General features: G+C 39.2%; 1 protein-coding gene across 1 annotated transcript in view; it reads right to left on the bottom strand.

Annotated features, from left to right (window-relative positions):
• The window catches only part of MYRIP (myosin VIIA and Rab interacting protein), a 207314-nt gene extending 184146 nt beyond the window's left edge, over positions 1–23168 (bottom strand). Inside the window, 2 exon segments of the mRNA XM_036404897.2 lie at positions 9081–9230; positions 23063–23168. Of these exon segments, the coding sequence (XP_036260790.1) occupies positions 9081–9190 (110 nt within the window). The 5' untranslated portion in view covers positions 9191–9230; positions 23063–23168.
• Between the last annotated feature and the right edge of the window lie 229 nt (positions 23169–23397).

Genomic DNA, 23397 nt, shown 5'->3' with positions numbered 1-23397 from the left:
GCAACACCCATTGCAGCAAAACTTTGTGGTATATTGAGTAATACCTTCAGCTGAGATACACCTGACAATTTTTGTATGTCTAAAATATTATAAATGCAAAACTTGACTTATTAATTTCTACTACTACTACTCTTTTTTAATTATTTTCACAGAAGTAACAAAAGCAAATCTATTTTATGTCAAATATGAACCAACAAGTGGCAGAATGTGTTACAGTTAAAAAGTATCTCCAAAGATATTTCTGAAGGTACACTTTGGAAGTGTTGACAAAGTGTTTTGACATCTGTGGTATTCTCCTACACATGCATATCCCTCTTTCCTTTAGCTGAAAATGTTCAACAATTTCATTTAGAAAATTTCATGCTGAAAATTTTGCCATTTTGGAAACAGAGATCACTGATCTCTAACATACACCTTAACTCAGTCACCTCCATTCCTCACAAAAGCTGACTGGTAGTCTTTAGAACTCACAATAAACACTGAACATTATTATAAACACTAAAAATTGAACTCCCCTTAACCAACACATGGTGACATTTCTGGAAAGCAAGCAGATTCTAGTTTGCAATAGTTCACTTTGGAATGAAGTATAACAGTGAAGAACCTGGCACAAGTGATTCATAAAGTACCTCTCTTTCCATGGACCTCCTAAGACACAGATTCTTAGACTCAGGATGGATTTCTAAGAACCACATCCCCTGTAGCACAGCTTATTCCCCTGGCACAGCTTTGAGAAGGAAGCTGCAAAAGACAAGAGTACTAGAGAACCTGCAGGATGAGGTGTTAGGTGAATACAAAATCACCAAAGCAATTTATTAGCGTTCACCTCTGCTGATTCAATAGGCTGAGGCAGATCTCGTGACGTACTCCCTTGAGCTTCAGCACAGTGAACAAAACACCCAATTTTCCTCAGGACAGCAGCCTTACCTCCCCAAAGTGCTCCTTCCACACCCAGAAATTTTATCTAAATCCAGAAGATTTATTTGTCATGTGGATTCCAAGATGCTTTCAGTTCTTCATAGGCTTCAGAAAGGAAATATTAGGAAGTATTCAAAAAGCATCTTTTTATAATAAAAAGCATGGACAGTGGGATACAGCTCCATAGTCAGTTGCTCAGCTGCAAGAGAAACTGAACTTCACAGCAGCCCTTTTTCACTCTGTCACCTTCCTGTGCTGTTTCTTACAGCTGTTCTTGGTTTTACTCCATATTCAGGGCACAGGAACTGGCCACAAAAAAAATGACGAGAGAAATTTCATTGTCTATGAAGAACACAGAGCATGGAAACACTTGAAGTAAGCAAAGCAAATATTATCCCTTGATTCACCAACAATACTTGAAATAAAAACATCAGTAAGTCAAGTCAATATTAATTTCCTTAGATGTCCTGTCTCTGAAATATTATAATACTTCTATATTGTAGGCAGAAGAAAAATTCTTTTACTTTCACAAACATCAGTGTTCCTCAAAAGTATACTTTTACAATTCCATATTGCATATTTCTTTCAAGTCAAATTTCACATCTAAATGAAAAGTCATAGCTCAGACTGATAATAAGCTAACCTCATAATGATGAGCAGTATTTCTTATTTTCTTGAGAACCAAAGGTGAGTATAACAAAGACGGGAAGGCTTGCAGCTTCAGTCAGTTCCATCCAGATTAGTGCAGACAAGGGCAGGCCTATGGCATGTTGCAATAGAAACTTACAGTAAAACCTATCCCTTCTGCCATAAACCCCAAAACCAAAACGCAACCCACATTTTAAATATAGCTTATTAAACACCTCAAAACTGTAACACTTGGCACTACTTACAAGTTATTGAACATTATACGGAAATGCACTCAGAGTATCCCTGTTCTCTAAAATCTAATATGAAGAATAAATCCTGAACAAAATACATTATGCAGCCATTCTTCTCATGTTTATTTACATGTTCTGCCACAACTTCAAAGTACTACCAATTGTACTGCTATAATAACATGCAAAGAGATAAACCAACACTTAAGACTGACTAAACTGTAAAGACAGGAGTTCATATGCAAGAGAACATCCCTTGCCTGCACTGCAGGGCCAGTCAGGTGAAAGAAGATTACTACTACAAGTCACGTTTGACAGCTCAGACTTTTCATACACGAGACATCGGAGATTAAATATTGATTTTACATTATAGCTGTTCATTATCACTAGGAACACTCACTGCTTTTAGCTAAATTGTAGCCAATAATTTGATTAGTCATAACCCACAATGAAGACCAAATTACACAAAAAAATCCTGCAGTAAGTTTTATAACATCTCTGCAACATCATGCTGCTTTCTTTAAATACTTAGCTGCAGTTTATGCAAGCTTGGCACACTGAACGTGGGATGTACTTCAGCTACATCTCTTATGGCCTGTCCAATATTAAAAATGTGAGCTGGAAACATTTCTTTCTATACAAGTTTCTCGAATATTCCCTAAAATTAAGCTTCTTTGCACCTTTTCATAAGCATGAAGAAACATGAGAGATGATGCTTGGTTCACCAGAATTTCCTCTCAGCTGAAGCTGCATTTGTAAATACATTTTGAAAAAGCCAAAACTCACATCTGGCATTGCCTATATTCAAATACTTGGCAGAAAGAATTTGTTGAGAAGTTCCATCTGTGCTTCTCCTACAGCATCCACATGCCATTCAGAGAGCAAGAAACTTCATGGTGGGTTCCCATGATAGTCAAAAGCAAGATGCACAGAACTAGTTTTAGAGGCAACTAAGCATAAGCTGCTCTTTGGAAGTACCCTGGCATTTTTTCCTCCATTAGGCAGAAAAAAAACTGGGCCCAAATCTATAACTTGAAACAGGTTCTTCATTCAGTTCTTTGCTTCAAAGGCCAGATTCTTCCCGGTGCCCTGGTTTCTCTCTTGTTAAGCATAAAGTAAATCCTACTGTCTTGTCAGGTGCAATCACTTTCTCCAATTACAGGTGAGGCTGGGATCAACATCAGAGTCAGGAGAACCTACACACTCACCACCTTTGCACCCTGTGGTGTCAAAGCAGGGAGTTCTGGGCAAACCACAGAAAGGACTCAAAATGCAGCTGCACTACACAAGGTAAGACCTAGCATCACTGCTGAGACACCTCTTTCCTTGTCTAACCCCAATCACGGCATTATGCCATAGCAAGCAGCACGCCTGGATCAATATTTCCTGAAATTAGCAGCAACTAACAGTTTCTAAATGCATTTTGAAGTGCACCCTTACTGACTGCAGCAAAAGCAACCATTAGCTATGACTTGCATGTAGAATTCATCCAAGTAGCCATTTTTTGATAAGCAACTTATCCTGACCTGAGAACACTGCTAAGGGATAGCTGTTAAAATATTAAATACGGCTGTTGAGAGAGGGCAACACAGTAGCAGTGTTAAGCATCTAGTACACAGATGCAGTTACTGACAACTCTTAATCTTGACAGCCTGTGTGAGCTAGAAAGCAGGTTTTCATCTTGGAACATTATGTAACAAAATCGGTGATAAGCTATAAAAAAAAAAAGATGTCTTGCTCTTAATCTTGCTAATAAACCCTTACTTCCAGGAAAGAGCTGTAGTGCCCTACATATGTTTTAATCATCTTGTTTTATAAGCCAAAGCCCTAGCAAAATAATGTATTCATTCAGCAGCTATGGTTTTGATGAATCATTTCTTGCACCCAAAAATAATTCTAGGCATATGAGTGCTAAACTCATGACAGCTCAGCAGAACCTTGCACTGGAGAAGCATGCAGCTGTTTTAACATGAGAATCACAAAGAGCAACTTTCTCAGAGGAGTTAACTGCTCCAAGACCTTTTATCACAGGGAGAGAACCTATCTGTCAGGACAACCCAGGAAGCAGAACAGTGACTACCCTGCTCAAATAAAAAAATTAAAAAAGTCAGCATAATGGGCTTCCCCCACACTGCTCACTAGAGTCAAGGGCAGGAAGGCTGACCTTATGAAATCTCTTCAAGCAATTAAGGTACTGATCAACGAGTTCATCTGCTGGAACTTTGAAGCTTGACACAAGACCAATCTCCTGTTCTTTCCTCACTAGGAAAACAGCTATAAAAGGGCATTGCTTGGAGGAAAGAAGAGGGAAGACAGACAGGAGGTGGTTTTGCTTGGTTTTTGTTTGTTTTAAGGTATTTGGTACAAGCCTGCCACAGGAAGGAAGAACAAGGACTGATATGTAGAATCAACAGATAGCTACCCAAATGTCTGTCCTGGCATTTTGCCAGTTTGATATGACTCACACTGGCAATATTTTGATTAACAAGCTTTGGAAGGAGTTCAATATTTTATCCACTACAAGACCCATGACATATACTGTAAAAACACTGAAGTCTACTGTAGTTTGACAAGAAAGCATCAAACTGGTTTCTGGGTTTTGTCAAATATGTTTCTGCAGAAGCCTCTTCACAGGCCTATTCATGCTACAATAGGATATGCTGCAAAAGGAGCAAAAAGAATAAAGTAGGCAAAAGCAATTTAAACCATTTCATAATGTTCTACACAAGGCTCTGTCCTAATCCCTTTTTCATTCTTTGGCTAAAAAGGCAATTAGAACAACCAGAGAAGAGAGGGCCCTCCTGTGAGCATAGCCATCTCATTGTTTTCTGCAAATAAAACACTTCTGCAAAATTGATCACAAATTACTGCATTTGTCTTTACTACAACTGAAAATGTGACTTTATAAATAAAGGTAGCAAAGTTGATATTCAGCAACCCGGCCGTGAAAGCCACAATATCAAGCAAGCCATGGTGATGTTTCTGCCTGTGGGCAACAGTCAGTTCTCAACACTTCCCTTGTGCTGTTCCAGCAAACCCCACGTAAGTATATTGAGTTGTTAAAGTGTTATGATCACATATCCATCTGGCTCCAGAAGGTCAGTTGTTTTTCTTTGTAAATACATTTTCTCAGGTGATTAACAGCTGTGGTTCAAACAAAAGAGAACCATGCTGCCTGCAAAGGAGCACCTTTTATCCCTGCCTAGAGCAAGTTTTACCACTAAAATACCAGCATGCCAATGGCTGATCCTACATTCACTATGGTGATGGAAACTCTTCTTAGCCAATGACTATAGAAAGACAGCTTAAGTCACTGCAACCATGGCCTCCTAAGGTAAAGTAGCTGCTGACAGGTAAAGCATCTGCTCCTTTTGCAGTCTGCTCTGTTTACAGCTGATCAGCACTGAGCCCTTCCTATGCCTGAACCCTTCTAACCTTCTAATTTGCCTCCCTTTGCACCCACTTTGAATGTGAGAATCAGAACATCCATTTTTTAACCTGTCCACATGGCTGAAACATGACAGATCAGGAGCATTTACCACAATGAGGTGATCCACCAATTATTTTCTGTGAAATTATAATTTCACTTATTTAAAACACCTTGACTTCTCAGCATTCCTGACCTAAAACAAATGGATACACGTGTTTATAAATACACTAGGAACTGTAAAAACAAAACCAAAGGGCAACTTGATTTTGTCCACAGTGGATGAGAATAAACAGTGGCATATTTAGACAGTCTTGAAAACTGAATAAGCAAGCAACAAATAGAAGACAGCAAACACTTTTACACATCTGGTTATGTATAAAGGCCCACCTCACACACAAGCATTTGGGCTTGGAAGCTCTTATTAGCTTTCCTCTGTCATTTCTTTCAAAAAAGTAAATATTTTAAAAAAGAGGACACAGTCCTTCCTGAACTGCAGACGACAAAGATGTTATGCACAGCAAAATATTAAAATATTAGATGTTTAATGCTCAACACAATCCAGTCTTTTCCATTGCTGACATTCTGCAGCTGCACGCAGTCTGAAATTCAAGATTAATAAATCTCTATATGAGGAAACAAGTCATTAGCATGTCCAGTCAACTTCCTCAAAAAGCCATGTATGATTCTTAGTGTCCCAGGAGCCCAGAGACAGCCTGCAGAGCTTCAGTGGCAGAAGGGATGTACAAAAGGTTGTCCTGAGCATATACACCAAGAAATTCAAACTAATCACCTTCCCAGTTACACCAGATCTGCCTCGTTTGTCTATTTCAACTGATTCACAGTAAACTCAGCCCATCCATTTGCAAGTCTGTGTTATAATTTTAGCCACAATGGCTCTGAGTGACTACACTAACACAGGGGTAAATAAAAACATAACACTACTGCCAAAGACAACAACAACTAACACATAATCAAACCAGAAAGATAATGGGTGAACAAGTGTCAAAGAACAGTAAGTATTATTAATCTCATATCGGGTTGAAAGCCATAGCAAAGAAAGGAACTAAAATGATACGAAGCAATAAGGCATAACAAACCAACCACTCTACTCACTAAACATGTACACATGTTTATCTTATTGTTATCTTACCAGCTGTAGCCAACTAATTTTTTTTTTCACAAAATGTACAAGATCAAACTGTCTGATAACAGTGGGAGATACAGTTGTGAGAAAGACACCACTGAAAAAAATCCTCACTGCAGAGAAATTCAAAACTGCTTTGCAGCAGAAAATGCAGATCACCAGTATGGCTTTTCTCCATACATTATGTCATTTTGCTTACAGAATATGAAAAAATTAGTTAACATGTAAAACCAGCAATATTATAAAAAACATTGGAATGTTAGGTCTAAAATATTTGTCATTTTACCACCTTAAAAACATTTATTAGAAATAAAGATAAGCTTCACTTCTTGTAGTATGCTAGTTAACTGTTCAGCTGCCATTAGAAAAGCAAAATTGAAGTTATCAACCACTCACAGTTTTTTAGCTTTCATTACCCTCCTGATACAGTGGAAATCTATCATATACTCCTTTAAGTATTTCTTGATCTTTAGAAATAATTGTTACCAATAGGAATAATACAGAGAGAGATATGTGAAAGAGCTTCTTAAATCTTGGTGGGGAAAAGCACCCAAAAATAACACAGTGATACGAAGAATTACACAGAAACCCTATTTTAAGAAAGTATCACACGCAAAAGCTTCAACAGTTGCATTTAAAGTCTAATGCTGCTACCACAAATTAATTACAGGAATAAAAAAAAAGAAATTCAAAACCATACCTTTAGATATAGCTTGGTTTTGAATTTGTTGAAAGAAGTCTAAAAGTCTAATATATAATATATAAATATATATGCCAGCTTTTTTATCTTAGAAAAGATTACAGAGCCTTAACGAGTTTCACTTCTAAAGTGAAAGTTTAGAAGTTTTAGAAGTTTCACTTCTAAAGTGAAACTACATGGTAAACTTTGCCAGTTGATAACATTCTAAATACAAACACAATAGAGCCAAGAACATCAAAGGAAATCTAATCTCTTTTCTTACATGTTGAAAAAATCTAATCTATAGCAAGATCATGTAATTTTTTATATATTTTCAATCACATAGGAAGACAAAAAGGTGTGCTGCAAACAAAGCAACCAAAACCCACCAGAGTAGCCTGATTTAAAAAAAGGAAAATAAAAAAGATCATAGCTTTTAAGTCAGAAGTAAGCTTTGAATTTCACTTGCAATTTTAGTGTCATTGAAATTACTTAAATTCATATTTTAAATAACAGCTGAATTTCAGAACTGCTTTGTCACTACAGCTCCTTATACAGCAGCACTTTAACATAAATACTTGCAAAAGGCATAAATTTGTAATAAGATGAAAGTCATATATATTTGAAATATACCTACCTTCCCAGTGTTTTAGCTGTCTTCTCACACCAGCTTTCTACTTGTGAAATTAAGTGTCATGAAAATTAGGTGTCATGAAAAATTTCAGTAGCACAATGAAAAAACACAAACACCAGCAGAAATTTTCTCTATCTAGGCTTTCCAGTCAATTTTCGATGTGCATGCCTTTCATCCTTGCCCCTCCTCCTCCCACTGTAAATCTATTGTACAGAACAGGCAAGATGCCCCAGAATACTTCCCAGATGTGGTATGCTTGCTCCAGTCATGGTACAAAAAGCCAAAGAGAGCTCACACACTCACCCTCTTTAAGCTGTTTCTAGAATCTCTTGGCTGTGTTGTGAAAAATTACCAGAGTAATCAGAACAACCTATGGTACAACAAACAGTCAAAACCAAAAAAAACTCTGTTCCATCCTCATGCAGTTGTTTCTCCCTGCAGCAAGCTTGCACTACCAACCCAAGCAAGAACTTGCACAGCATGCTAAAACTGAAGTAGGCCTATGCTGCAAGACACATTTCTTGCTCCTAATGTTCCAGGTGAGAGAGTTTCAATTGCACATGGTATATATGCCTAGTTTTCTGTTGAGTTCAGTCATCTTCCTGCTCTGTTGACTCAGCTTGATAATAAATGAAACAGATGATGCCTGAGATAAAAGTAGCACAGTAAGAGAATGTGCATTTGCCAACCATAGATAGAGACTTCAGAGCATTCTGGATAATAAATAACTATCTGTTCAAAGAAGGTGGTAAAAAATCAGGCATAATAATTCAAGGAAATATTGATGAAACTAGAAAGAGAAATACTGCATCTACCAATTCAGGTCTCTATCCGTATTCCCTTTGTCACATACCAAATTTCCTCAGCTACCTTGCAAACAAGTTCCATCTGTTTTCTTCTGGATTATTTCTGTTTGCCATCATTTTGTACACAGATTACTGAAAGCAAAGTTAAGTTATCTCAACACAATGGACAACACATCCCATTGACTGCTTCGGGGAAAAGGGATGGGTTGAACTTCATAACTTTCAGATGTCTGCATGTAAACAAAGTTTCTGAATAAAAAGATGGAACTGACTACAGTAGGGAAAAAATTCCCTTAACAGAAACTTCTGCTTTTGTTACGTCAAACACTACTTAGTCTCTACCCAGGAGATATACACAGGTGATTTAGAGACCATTTCTGTGGTTTAATCTCAGATAGACTAAATGCAAAAATTAATTACTACTCAGTAATTGAATTCATGTGGAGGAGTTTGAATATTTCTTGCCTCTGTGACAGGAATGACTATTAATGCACAGAACACCACAAAAATGCTGTGTTCTCGGGTTTCCTCCAAAGCCAGTTTGTAATAATCAAAATACATCAACATTTTTAATCCTGTTTTTATCCTTACCTCAGCCTTTCCTCTTCTTTCTTACGAAGGCTGAAATCTCGCTGAACCACCTGGAGCACATGCTCTGCTTCTTCATCAGTCAAGCCAGAAAGGTCCAGTTTTCTCCCCATTCTACACTGGGTCCTGGATATGAATAACTATAAGGAATCTCTGAAATCAGAAAAAGAAAATAAAATAGAAAAATAACTTGAAAGCACTCATAGTTTTCACAAGTCCGTGGAGATCACAGGCACAAAAAGGAAGTTGCTGCCATAAACATTAGAAAACATTTGAATCTTTTTGTCTGGAAAACACCTTTTACACTGAGTCCAGCCACTAACCCAGCATTGCCCAGTCCACCACTAAATCATGTCCCTAAGTGCCACACCTGCACATCTTTTAAATACTTTCAGGAATGGCAACTCAACCACTTCCCTGGGCAACCTGTTCAAATGTTTGACAAACCTTTCAGTGATGGAATCACATCTAAAATCCCATCTAAACTTCCCTCGTACAACTTGAAGGATTCATTTCAGAATTATTTGGCAGGTTCCACGCACTGAAAGCAATCACCCCCCATTCAAATATAAATGAAAAAGATAAATTATTTGGTATAATAAGAGATGCTGAGGACAGACCTCAGTGTAGCTCTCAGAAAGGAACATGTTTAACTAAGTCAGGTCAAATCAGGTTTATACATTTCTTAAGATTTTATAAAACTGCTCACAGTGTAATCTCTGCCACTGTGTATGAACAGAGAACATATTCTGCTGTAACACTCAAAAATGTTTTATACTGCCAACTAAGAAATCAGGAATTATTTTAAAGCACCATTTAAAAAAGTAAGCACATAAATTTTAAATGGATTTCCCAGAGTGACTGAAAAGATTTAGATATCACTATCTATATTTAGATGTCACCACTATAAGGTTGGAGGAGAAAAAGAAGTAGTTAATATTATGTGTGAATTGAAGGTACTATAAAGTTCGAACTAGAGCTTGGTCCATTAAGTTTGACTAATGAAATTTGTTCTAATTTATTTTCCCATGACTTTTACTCATTTAATTGAATTCTCGCAAATTCAGCTCTCAGTATTAACTTGCATCACTTGATTTATGCAATTATTTGGGCAATCACAGAGGTGTCCATCTCCACGTTGTGTTACAGCTTCAGAAGCATAAGTCAGTCTTTGCATCTTTGTTATGAGCCCCCAGCAATGTACATAATAACCATGAACACACTACAGTTCCTAGACAGTATACAAGAGGCAACTATTACTGTCTCTTCATCCATGGTGAGTGGCAAGTGGATGGGCTATGTAAAGCATCTAAGCTAGTTCTGGCTCAAAAAAGCACACCCCTAAGGAAAACTGCTAAGGCATAAAATTAAGTGCTCCAAGTACTACTGCAATTAGAAGCATGGGGGAAAAAGTCAGTTTTATTTTCTCAACATTTCTTTTGCTACTCAGATAATGATGTGGGATGTGGTTGGTTGGGTTTTGTTTGGGTGGTTTTTTTTTTTTTGTTGTTGTTGGTTTGGTGGAGGTTTTTTTAGTACAATATTTACCTTCCTACAATCATCTGATTACCCTTCTTCAAACAAGAAAAACACACACACACAGAAGGAAGGAACTGCTTATTTTTTGGTTAGGCTGTTTTGTTTAAGCTATTAATGAAGTTTATTCTAAACTTTTGCTCAAGAAAACAACACTTCACCATAACCAAGCTGATGGTATACAAGCTTAGGTGGAATCAAGATGACAAGATACCTCCAAAAAGATATACGTTCCCCATACAGATGAAAAAAAGGGTCACAATGTTCTGGCTTGACTCTGAATCTACTAAGGAAGATGAGGAGGAGTATTTAATAAAGGCTATAAAAATTTGTTTCTAAAAAAAAATTGATTTGCATAGAAGAAAAGTGCCAAAGAAACAAAGGACTGTATGTAGTCTTCATTAATCTCACTTGCAAGACCAAGATTATATATCAAAATTAAAGATTGGCTAAAACATAGCAAGGAACAACTGGCAAGATAGTTTTTTTTTTTCAATGCCACACGTGCATAAATCTTCTCAAAATTTTCAATGGAATATTAAGATTTTCCTCTTATAAGAACCTTTTCCCCCTTGTAAGAACCTACAGTTCTTACACCAAAACCTCATTGAGCACTGGCAAGGAAAAGAAAAGGGTTTGCTGAGGTAACAGCTGGGTTGAAGCTCAAAGACAGAGCATGAAATGCCCTGGGACACATCCTTCCCTTAGGGATATCTGCTCAGCTCTTCCCAAAGAAAGCAACTGAGTGCAAAGGCATCTCTGCCTTTCTAAAAGCATGGAAGGGCTTCACTACAGGAGAGCCACATCCATGGGGAAGTAAGCAGGGCTTTTCCAAGTAACTTTTTTCATGCATATACACTTAAAGGGAAAATATAAGATGCACAATAAAAGGAAGTAAAACCTTTTTAAGCAATTCCTGGAGCCAGTAGAGACACCTGCATGCTAGGGCTACAGTCTTCTGAGACACGAGATGATGAAGGTAACTGGAATTTCATCTTTGGTCTCCTAGTATCTTAAGCATGAAGTCAGCAACTATAATTAACATTTTCATAGTAAGTTCTCCCTTCAGGTCTTCATCAAAACCCTTTTGGAAATTGTTTAAAAACCAATAATATTTTTCCACAGATGCAAACTGGTCCACCAGTAAAGAAAATTGTCCCTTTGATTCAGCTGCTAGTGCTGATTGTGACCATGTATTAGAAAGGGGAAGTTTACCCCTAAGTTTGGGAATAAGTGGGCAGCCCCACCACCTCTGATTTTCTGGGGCTGGCAAAGAGTTCATTTCAAGTATATATGCTTTAAAATCAAATGCAACTTTAACTTCAGAGTTTCATGTGGTTTAGTTCTCTATGGTATTCTCAGTTTGCATTCTAATACTACTACATTAACCTCTAAGGAATGCTGTGTGTTTTCCTAGGAAATAATTTTTCATCACATTACTAAATCACCTCTGATCTGGGAGTATCACAGCAGTTTATAAATATTTATGAACAATTCTCAAATGTCCCTTCTGTGGTAGATCCAGATTATGCATTTTAGAAATACACAATGGCAAGTCCTCTAGAGAAAATGCAACAAGTTACACTTAAAACTACCTTAAAACACACAAAATAGCTTCTAAGGCCAAAAATAACTTCTGGCCTGAATTAAAATAACTTACATGAGGCTGTTCAGATGATTGCCTTCATGAGTACTTCTTTGGTAAATCTCAAACTGAATACAAAATCTAAGATCTCACAGACTTTACAAGGAATAATATCACTCCCTAGAAAACTTTTGCTCAACAAATTAAAACACTGTAACAGAAAAGCCTAGGCTTACAAGACACGATTGGGTACTGTTTGAGTAATACTCTAATCTTCACATTTCTTTCAGTCTATTTTAAAATCTAATTAAAACTTCCACATTGAAAACCTTTCTTGAGTTTAACCTTAAAACCAAAACCAAACCCCAGCAAATGGAAAAACAAGCAAATGAAATGTTTTTCACGAACTGCAAGCAATGCATGGTTTTAACACACACAAGGGCATCAACACAAGAAATAAGGGCAAGTAGTGCATTTCCTACTCACCCATATGACAGCTAAGCTGTTTAGACTTGGAGTCTCAGCAGATGATTAGCATTACTGGGAGGGTGGGGTGAAAAAAAAATTTTTGGGGCTTAGTGACAGCTAACATTTAAGACAGATTCTCGGCTTCACAAAGAATGACATTATAAAGTTAATTATGCAAGTGGTCACACTGAATATTGTACAACACAGACTTCTTAGATTTATGCTGTAGCAAAGCAATCAGCACTAGTGAGGCTGCATCTGGAGTCTTGTGTCCAGTTTGAGCTTTCCCAGGACAAGAAAGATACTTATGGCCATAATGATGGTAAAGGGACTGGAGCATCTCTCACAGGCAGTGATGCTGGGAGTATTAGGACAGCTCAGCCTGGAGAAGAGAAGGCTTGGGGGGGTATATACAGTGGGTATCTGGAAAAGAGCTCTCCAAACAAGAATATCCTACAATTCTTTCAATTTCTGAGCACATATTTAATCAAGATTTCACTGGTTGTCACAAGACAGTATAAGTTTTGGTCTAAAATGTTGTTGATGTGCATTGATGAAATGTAACACCTGAGGAACCAACACCACAAGCTCCTTCAACCCAGTCATTTGCAATTGAAATATTTCATATACAGTACCTTTCCCTCCCATAGTCTCAGCTTTAGAGTCACCAAGCTCTTCATCAGAACTGTTCTACTCTGTTTTGCTACTCTACCACTTCAAAAATTTCCAGGTAGAAAATCAAGAAGAAACCTACTAGCAATTGTATCTTTGCTTCTGTCATCAACAAGCTCATCTTGCCTTCCTTTAGCAGTCTGTCAGGACCCAAATAATACTGCTCAATCTTTCTTGTCATTCTTTCCAGAATTCTTTTAGTACTATAAGAAATTCCTTGTATAATCTTACTGGTTGAACATTTTCCCCTTTTAAATCATACAAGATAGTCACCTTCCTAAGACAGAGAGGAAGATGAGCACTTTGTCCTCAACAGAGCTCCTTCACCACCCTTGTATTTTAAAAAGTTTTGTTTACTGAATTGTCCAAAAGATGTTGCTACTTTGATCATGTGAAGTCATTATGATAATTTTTAAAAGCAAATATCACAAAACGGTGACAAAATGTCGTACTCTTCATTTGAAAAATAAAAGGTAATAGTTTGGTTAATAAATAAAAAGGTAAAAGTTTTGAGTTACGTCAACACACTTGAATAAAACAGACTTCAACCACAAGCCAACATTTTAAAAACATCACCGTCCAAAGTAATTTCTACTACAGCTAGCACATCATTAAGTCCGAAATGAGGCATAATTAACTCTGGCCACAGATTTGTTAATCTTTTTTAAACTCCAAGAATGTCTAGAAGCTTGAGTAAAAAATATTGAGTATTCTTCTCTTTACACTCAAAATGAACAAATGTCTCAAAATAAGAAAAGGGAAAATATACTCATCAGAAATAAAAGGCCACCTCTTTGATTGAAAAATTAAATACAACCCACCTGACTTCAACATGGGATGGACTCATATCTGGTGTATCACATTTTAAATGAGATGTAAGATAAAGATCTCAAAGACAATGTTATTCTTTGTACCCACACTGATTTTAGCTGAGTTTTACTGCACATATTTTCTGGTCTACAACCAAAGCAAAAAAAATTATCTTGCTTTTAGCCTTGGACTTATTTTATGAGAGATTTGCAAGCAGCAAAACAAATGGCTGGCAAGTTCCTGAGCAAAGTTACATTTGTTCCACTGGGGAGTGTGAGGGGTAAAGCAGCAGATTTTAAAACATGAAGTTCATTCAGTTCCTTCAGGGAGAAATGTTTCTTATTAATGCAGTTATTAATTAAGTTATTACAATACTTGTATGTACATTTATCTAAAATATTGCTGGAACATACCGTAATGGGTGAAACTTTAAACCTTACAGGTCAAAGGTTAGTACTGCATGGTTTTAACTTTTAAGCTATTTAGGAAATAAACAGGAGTTTCACGCTCTTCTTCTTGTTTCTATATTTTATGTTATTTTAAGTACTTAATATGAAATAGCAGAATGTCCTGGTGACAGCTGGGATAGAGCTCATTTTCTTCTTAGTAGCTGGTGGGGTTAAACCATGACACAGAATTAAAAATATTAGTGAAGTCACATTCCATTGAAGAAAGAATGGCATCTCTCATATAAGGATAGCACTCTCCTAAGGGCAGAACACAGCACATAAAAGTGTTTCTAAAAGAATGGAACCTATTTTATTTAAATAGAAAAAAAAAATTAGAAAACACTATAGGTTGCACTGTAGAACCTAATTTGTCATCTACCTCTGATGGTTCAAAAAAAGTCATATTAAAAAGAGAATCTGTATAGCAGCTAATGACCATTTTATACTTATGTATCAGGCCTACAACTAATACACAAGTACAAATCGCATTGGGGATTCAAAATGTGATACAAAAGCTAAATTGATGGACCAGAATAATCTTCTCACTGGTAAAACCAAACTAGACTCAAGTCTTATCAAAAATCCCGGCAGCTGCTAATGATCATAGCTTATCTGCCATATACTGATTTCACATATTTCACATGCAAGTGGATTTCTAGTTAGTGTATATTCTCATTTTACTTCAGTCTCCTCTTCCATTGTTTATGTGAATTTAGGCAAATCATGTTCAGCTCTATTTTCTCTATTTAATAGCAACTGTCTTATGGAAGAGTGCATAAAGATGATGGGTCTGACAATATTCTGACTGTGTGAGACGGACTATCACTCTTCCAGAAATGAAGAAGACAGCTTGGAGAAAAAGACAAAATTGGAGCAGTAATGTGCTGACACACAATTGTATCTTGGATGATTTGCCTCTTCTCCATGTGCCTTCAATCTGAAGCATGAAATCCAGCTCATTACTGTAATGGACTGTCAACCAGCTCCAGAGTGAATCATCACAGGCCAGCAAGAAAGCCAGCGTGTGCACTTAGGGAATGCAACTGATCCCAAACAGTCCAACGCAACCAGAAATTTACACATCTCTAAGCACAAGACTGCAGGGGCTTCCCTTTGAATGCCTAACCTGCAAAGTGGGGCTCAGAGCTTAATTCTATATGCCTGGACTCCCTGCACAGAGAGAGCAGCAGCCACTGAACTGAGTTATGCCTCTTCCACATTTGCATCAAAACACAAACCAGAACACACCTGACAAATCAGGCTTCACACTGTACTTGCTAAGCTTGAGCCAGTATGAAGAGAATACAAAACAAAAAGCTCATTTGTACTCTACCTCTCCCCTCAGCATCAGCTCAAGAGTGAGGACTGCAAAAATGCATTCATCCACCTGTGCTGCATTACACATGCCACAACTTTTGCTGAGACACCTGTAGTCCCAGCATTTCACAATCAATGGCCCTCATACGAGCTACATGGATTGAAGGGAGATGAAAGAAACAGTGAATACTTCTTGGTTCCTTCAAAGAATTGCAGGGTTTCTCTCTCATTCTAAGAGGCAGACAGAGAAGTGAGCACTCACTTTACCAGTATACATACATGCAAATACCAGTCTAGTACTGGCACCCAGAAAAACTCAGGTCAGGTGCCATATTAAGTCTGGGAAGGCTCATTTGTTTATCTCCCTCCTTGTGGAGGACAACTGAGAGGAGCGCTCACCATTGCCTGTAAGTATCTGAAGGTGGGGGGAAAGGGTGCCAAGAGGATATTTCCAGGCTTGTCTCGGTGGTGCCAAACAACAGCACAATAGGCAAAGGGCAGAGACTGAAGGTCAGAAGTTCCACCTGAACATGAGGAAGAGCTTATTCAAGCAGGTGATCACACACTAGAACAGGCTGCCCAGACAGGTTATGCCATCTCCCTCACCAGGAATACTCAAAAACACCTGGATGCAATCCTGTGCCATGCGCTCTAGGATGGCCCAGCTTGAGCAGGGATGCTGGACCAGATAGTCCCTTCCAACTTGACCCATTCTGGATATTACTGTGCAGATCCCCATTTCAGATGCCAACATCCTGTTTTCCTGTATGACCTGAAGCAACTGAATGATACAGAAGGTCCCCTGCCATACAAGCTGTGGAGCAGCACATGACAAGTATGTGTATCAAAGTTAAATGCCTTCCCCTATACCACAGCAGTCACTATTTGTTAGAACAACTAGAGATAACATTCAATAAACTAACCAAGAAAATAGGTCCACTAAGATAAGTTTTTCAACTCCACTATGCCAAAGCATCACTATTGAGTTAAGTGGTGATAAGGCTTCTCATCTGAGTTATTAACATCTTTAATATAGAAAAAAAAAAAAAAATTGAGAGAAAAGGTGAAGCTTTTGTCTAAAGTCAAACAGCTCTGGAAGCAGTACACATTTTGCATCTGTGTTTAATTCTGAATTTCAATAATACAGGCAAAAGAGTTATGATAAATTAGGAAAGCCATCATAACTTGAAAGCCATATTGTGATTAATCCTTGCAAGCTACAAAAGTAAACAATTAAGTGTGGATTGCTTGACTGCTACTAAAACATCCGTAACATAAAATCCAACCAATACGCAAACATATCATAGGCATACTTAAAATATCCTCTACAGTAAAACTGATATTTTTCCCTACAACATCTGTTGCACTAATTGATATCCCTCATCCCTCTTATGAAATACCACCCATGAACATATAATTAAAATTTATCCAAGAACTAAACTTTCACTGAGAGAATCTTCCTGCAGGACTAGAAGAAGGACAAAACTTCTATTTTTAGAGGTAAGAAAATGCTTCCAACAGCAGTTGCCACAATGAGGCAGTATTTTCTAGTGCTGCCAGATGTGAAAACAAATTTAATACAGTAAATCACTGTTAATTCAAACCACTGACAGGAAACCCCACTGCAAATTACTGAATTTTACAGATTAGCAAGTAAATTAACAAAATAAAAAGCTAAAATAAATTCCTAAGACTGTGCCTTCCACATTCACTGTGAGATCTGCAAAATGCTTCTAACCCTGATTTACCCTCGAAGAAGCAAGAATCATAAGATATACAACAATGAAGTGATATGTATAAAGCCACATCTCCCATTTCACTTAGACTTTGTGACGAGCTGCAGTTGGCTGACACACACCATATGCCCTGTGCACTGTAAAAAGGGTTTCAGTAGCAGGTTGTCTTTGGTTTGTTTAGGTAACCATTTGTCAAGTGACATAAGACATGAATTAAATAGAGCCAGAGCTTTAGAAGGCCTCTGAAAACCAAAGGACCTGGGTTAATCTGCCAGGTGGGGGAGTTAATGGATTCGTTTGTTGACACTGGGACCTACTCCACACTGTGCTTAGAAGACACTCTGCTTTGGACCAGTGCTCAGCTGATTTTTTTTATATTGACACTGCACAACATGGAGATAACCTGAGCCTAGACCAATAAACACACACCTGAAGTTCTGGATCATAAATTTATACAAATAAAGCATGTTTATATTCAAGCATAATACACGCTCAGTTATTCTCTGGAGTTCAAAGGCCAACTTCAGTGTCAGGTTTTGACTGCTGCTTCACCGATATTTGGAATCAAACTGGAGCAGAGTCACAGCTCCTTTAGTTTAAACTACAGGACCAATTCATCCTCCTACAGGCTCAGGAAATCATCCAGCCAGCACAGACCCCTTTTTGAGTCCCACAAAGCCTATTATTTGAACAGCATAATCAAGTTAAGCCACCACCTTTAGGAACTAACTAGGGCTCCTCAATTTATCATGTGTGGAACCCAAGTCCACAGTATTTCCAATTATTTCCCTGTTTTGACCTGTGATACTACCTTGGAGAAGGGATTTGGAACCTTATGATTAAACATTAGAAAAGAAGTGGGAGATGGAATAATTAGGCTTATCCTCCACTAGCGGTGAACTGCTTTCTGCTCATTTGGGACTCAATTCATGGTTTCTCTGCTTGCAGTGATCAACACATGGATGATTTTTGTCACTTTTAGATCAAGACCAGCTGAGATAGCGAAAAACAACATCACCTTTTTGAATCCTCCCCAAGCTCCTTCAATTGTTTTTGAAACTTGATGGTGCTCCAATTCACACAGTGTGATTTAACTTGAATCCAAGTCACGGTCTGTCAAACAAATATCAAAGCACTTATGACAGCAAGATGCAAGCGCTGAGATAACTTCAGAAAGCTACACCAAGCACTCCTGGGGATGATCCCTGAGAAGCAAAAGGATCAGTTCTCGTAAGGGGAAAAAAAAGTAATCAATTTCTTGCAAGATGAACATGGTTAGAAAAATAGGTGCACCTCTGAAATTTGAGATATTTCAGGACAGTGCTAGTTGCATCCCTGTCAACCACACTTAAAATCATAGACTGCACATCCATGCTGTAACAATTTATCTTGATGACATAAACCAGCACTTTTTTTTTTTTTTATTATTACCCTGGGGACACAAAATCCCATTAATACAGCTCAAAAGGGCCAGAAGAAAACCCCATTAAAAACATATTCTGTCCCACAAGTAATGCCTAATAAGCAAAGAAGCTCTTGTATTAGTCTCATCACAAGAGCAGAACAGAAAGTTTTTATTCCACTAGTTATAAACATATTTTGCTTTCAAGAAAGAAAACAACCGATTATGTACTGTCTTCCTCCAAGAGCAGAAAGTTGGTTTACAACAGCAGAACCATCTATTATCCTGCATGGAGACAGATGGAGGGTGCTGGGGAAGAGACTGCTTTGATATTAAAAAGCTCCAAAGATTTCAGGCTGTTGCCTGGCTTCAAGACTCATTAAAGACAGTGGGAATTGCATGAAATTTAACAGCCTTTGAGTGAGCCTACACTTCAGATTGCTATCACAAGAAAATACTACACTTCACTTTCTACAGAAAATTATCTCTGCACCCTTTAAACAGACTTAATCCAGAAACTATGGCTGCCCCATTTATTCTTCTCCATCAATAAACAGCACAATCTGCAAAGAGGAGTCCAGAAAGAGCTTCTTGAAACTGCTACATAGCAGAACTTGAGCTTGGGTGCTCAGCAAGAGGACAGGATAGAGTTGCCTGCCAGCAAAGTCTACGCCAGCAAAACTCCAGAAAACTACAGAATTGATTACCATGAGCCAATGGGGACAATGCCATTGAAAGTGTCTCACCAAGAATAATCTTCACAATAGTCAGCTCCACCGCAATGCATGATGTTTTATTTGAAGGTATACTCTGTCTTGAAGAATGTGTATTTCACTTCCTGTGGTAATGCTTTATAACAACCAGTAGATAGTAATAATTCCAATAATCTGAATACCGAACACCAATATTAGTTTTTCTTTTTCCAATCATCAATGGATCAAAAGGTAAATTAAGCATAAAATGATAAAAAGTAACAAGAGATTTTTTTCTTTTACTCAGTTCAGGAGCTAATTGGTCAGGAAAAAATTGCTCCATGAGGTGTTTTATTAGTAGAGCACTCTTTAAAAAGTATTATATATACACATACATACATTGCTGTGGTGTTGAAATTTAATACATATTGGCTTGGAAATTTATTGTGTTTCTATTCCCTGAATAGTATGCATAAGATCTAAAAATCTGTCATTATTGCAGTATGCTGATACTAGCTTTTGACCAATCAAGCCATTGCAGTCTTTATACTCTCTTCATCTATGATACAGCTGCTAACATTTATGATTAAACTGCTTTCCAGTACATGTGCTTCATTTATTTATTTTCAGGACACAGGATGCCAAACATAATGTTTATTCACAGAAAATTAAGTTTTAAAAAATACGGCATGGCATTTTTCTACAAGATTGTTAAAAAAAATGATAGCATGTCTTAACTGAAAGCTAAACAGCAAGCACATCATAATCACTAGCCTACCACATGAGTGACAGAACTTACTGGTGTATCAGATATGTATGGAGGTTTTCCTCTTCAGTTTCTGTAAATCCACAAAATTTCAGACACAGGCATCTTTGACCAATCTCAGAGAGAGATGTGCAAAATTAGACCACTGCTTAAAATCATATCAAATTACGCTGTATTTAGCCCTTCTGTAAAATTGCCTGGTTTTATCATAACGGTGAAGTTTCTTTGGTAAATTGAGGAATAGTGCGGTGTGCTTCACTTCACACCAAAATATAGCATTCATCTGCCTCATTCCTTAAGCCCTAAAAGCTTCTTCTGAAAGTAAGCTGCTATAAATCTCTGAGTATAAGAAACTTGAAGCCGTTTTATTCTCTGGCTGTCAGTGGTTCACAGGTAAGTCAGAAGCCTTTATTATCTTTAAGAATCTATCTAAAAAAAAATAACCTACCTGAATCCAAAAGAAAGGTGAATAAAGCATTCCACAGGAAGGCAGCATTAATCTGCTCAAACAATTCAATGGGTTTTCTCAATGAGAAAAGCTGTCCCTGTGGTTTTCATGGAATTATATTCAGCTAGATTTTTTCAACTTGTCCAGTTTTCCAAGGGCAAGTTAAGGTGGTTTACACTGCCAAACACAGTTTCCAGCCTTATAACAATAGGCCACGTTAATGTTGGCAGCAATACAAAGGAGTCGCATTTTCATACCAATGTACTGTTTATGAACAATAGTGCACTTGGTACATACAGCCTTGCTTCATCATCACCCATGCATGCTTTGGGGATTTTTTTTTCTTTACTTAAATACAAGCCATTCAAGTGTTCTGTTTACTGCAACTATGAAGTGAGAAGGGTGAATTCCTATTGTGCTCATACACTTGGGTACACTCTATGTAGTGCACTCAGATGTATTCATCAGGTTAGCATGGAAGCAAGAAACCAACTCAGGAAAATAAATGAAAGTCCTAACTCAGTCGTCTACATCCAGACAGCAGTGGTTCAGATGAAGACAAAAAGGCACTACCCTGCCTGAAAGGACAATATTGTGTCATTTGAACACGCAGCAGGTCCAAGAGGCAAATCCTGTCACAGGGTGTAGTGCTCTAAGTACATCTCACTGCTGTGAGGGCTACGAGGGTGGAATTGACTTGTGTGCATTCTCACCACTGGCAATTAACGTATCGCAGGTATTGAGAGGGCTACTCCCCTGTTTCTAACTGCAATCTACTAAGTTCCCTGACAAACTCCCCAGGAAGGCTACACAAGAGCCAAGCACTGCTTTAGATGCTCAGGCATAAGGCATCAGTAAATATGCTCTGACACAATCTGATACCTGAGCAATGATGGGTAAGGCAGTAGCCTGAGGGGCTATAGGCAAGATATGGCACCTTCTGCTTTTTGCACAGCTCTGTTCACTTCCTAAAGGTAGAATTAAGCAGCAAACACTACTGTTTGACATTTAACAGCAGAGGCTTAGTCAGTGGTCCCAAAGCAGTTAACGGAGAACAGCTATCACCATAAATAAGCAACTGTAAAAACCTGTCCAGTTTGATAACAGGTCCATGAAAATCAGAAAGATGTCTGGTAATATGAGAACTAGACTAACTATCCTTCCATTCACTCTCTAGCCTTCCAGAGAAGGCTGACGAGAGGAATGAGTAAAAGCCTTTATTGCTAAAATCTTTGCTGTGCCTATTCTAAAAATCTCCTGGCTCCATAGGGAGGCAGCTACCCACATTTTCAGAAATGCAGGAAACAGTAAAATGGTAGGTACGACACAAAAAAGCATAATTTGTCAAAACAGATTACTAGTTACAGTTAATGTCCCTGCAAACACGCTTGAGGAGCGACACACACGCGCTATAAGGCATTCTGCAATCTAATTTGGTTACGCTTGCCTGAAACATAACACAAATCCCAGCACAACACAGGCTCCGACTTAATTAGATTCCCTAAGAAAAGTCAGTCTGAGCCATATGGTATTTTCCTCAGCAGTTACGATAAACTGACCTTGATACTAGGAAAACGCACGCTGCTTCTGTCTGAGGCATAAATTACAAGCGCGTGGCGGGATGCTCCCATGAAACGGGGACAGCGGCAGCGCCACGCTGAAACCCTCCCCGGGCTCCCGGGGAAGTTGATCAAGAGTAAAACACTCCAATGATAATGATGATGATGATGCACTGCAGTGACAGCGCTCGAAAAGCCACGCGGCCAGCAGAACACCACGAAGCTGCTCAGACATCTGTCCAGTAATTAAAGCACAGCCTAAAGCCGCGCTGCCGCGGGGGAGCGGCCCGCCTGGCCCCCGGACGCCGCGGAGAGCGGCGGCCCCTCGGCTACCGGCCCGCCCGGACCCCCGGCACCCTCCCGGCCCCTCCCCAGCGGCGCGGGGCTCCCCACGGCCCGAGCCCGGCCGGCCCCGACGGGCGCTGCGGCCCCGCACCTCGGCCCTGCCGCAGGCCGCCCCACGGCGCGGCCGGCCCCGCGCTGCCGCGGCTTTGGGGCCCCCAGCCCAGCCCAGCCCAGCCCAGCCCGGCCCCGGCCCCACTCACCCCCGGCCAAGTGCGAGGGCTGCACCGCAATGGCAGGCGGGCGGGAAGCGCCTCGCTCTGGGGCACGGGCAGAGCCACCGCCGGCGGCTGCGCCCCGTCCCTCATGCACAGCGGGGTCTGCGGCCGCCCCGCGCCGGCCCCCGGCCACCAGCTGCGCGGAGCCGCCGGGCACAGGTGCCCCGGTCCCGCTCCGCACCGACCGGTGCAAGGCGAAAGCCGCTGTCTCCTCCTCCTTCTGCTGCTTCTGCCGCCGCCGCTGCTGCTGTCGCTGTCGCCTTCAGCCCTCCCCGCCCCGCCGGACGCGCCGAGTGCTGCTGCGGTGCCGGCGGCGGCAG

This window comes from Molothrus ater, chromosome 1, assembly GCF_012460135.2.
Source record: "Molothrus ater isolate BHLD 08-10-18 breed brown headed cowbird chromosome 1, BPBGC_Mater_1.1, whole genome shotgun sequence".
NCBI classification, from domain to species: domain Eukaryota; kingdom Metazoa; phylum Chordata; class Aves; order Passeriformes; family Icteridae; genus Molothrus; species Molothrus ater.
Note: the sequence above shows the minus strand (reverse complement) of the source record. Positions and strands in the feature narration are given on the sequence as shown.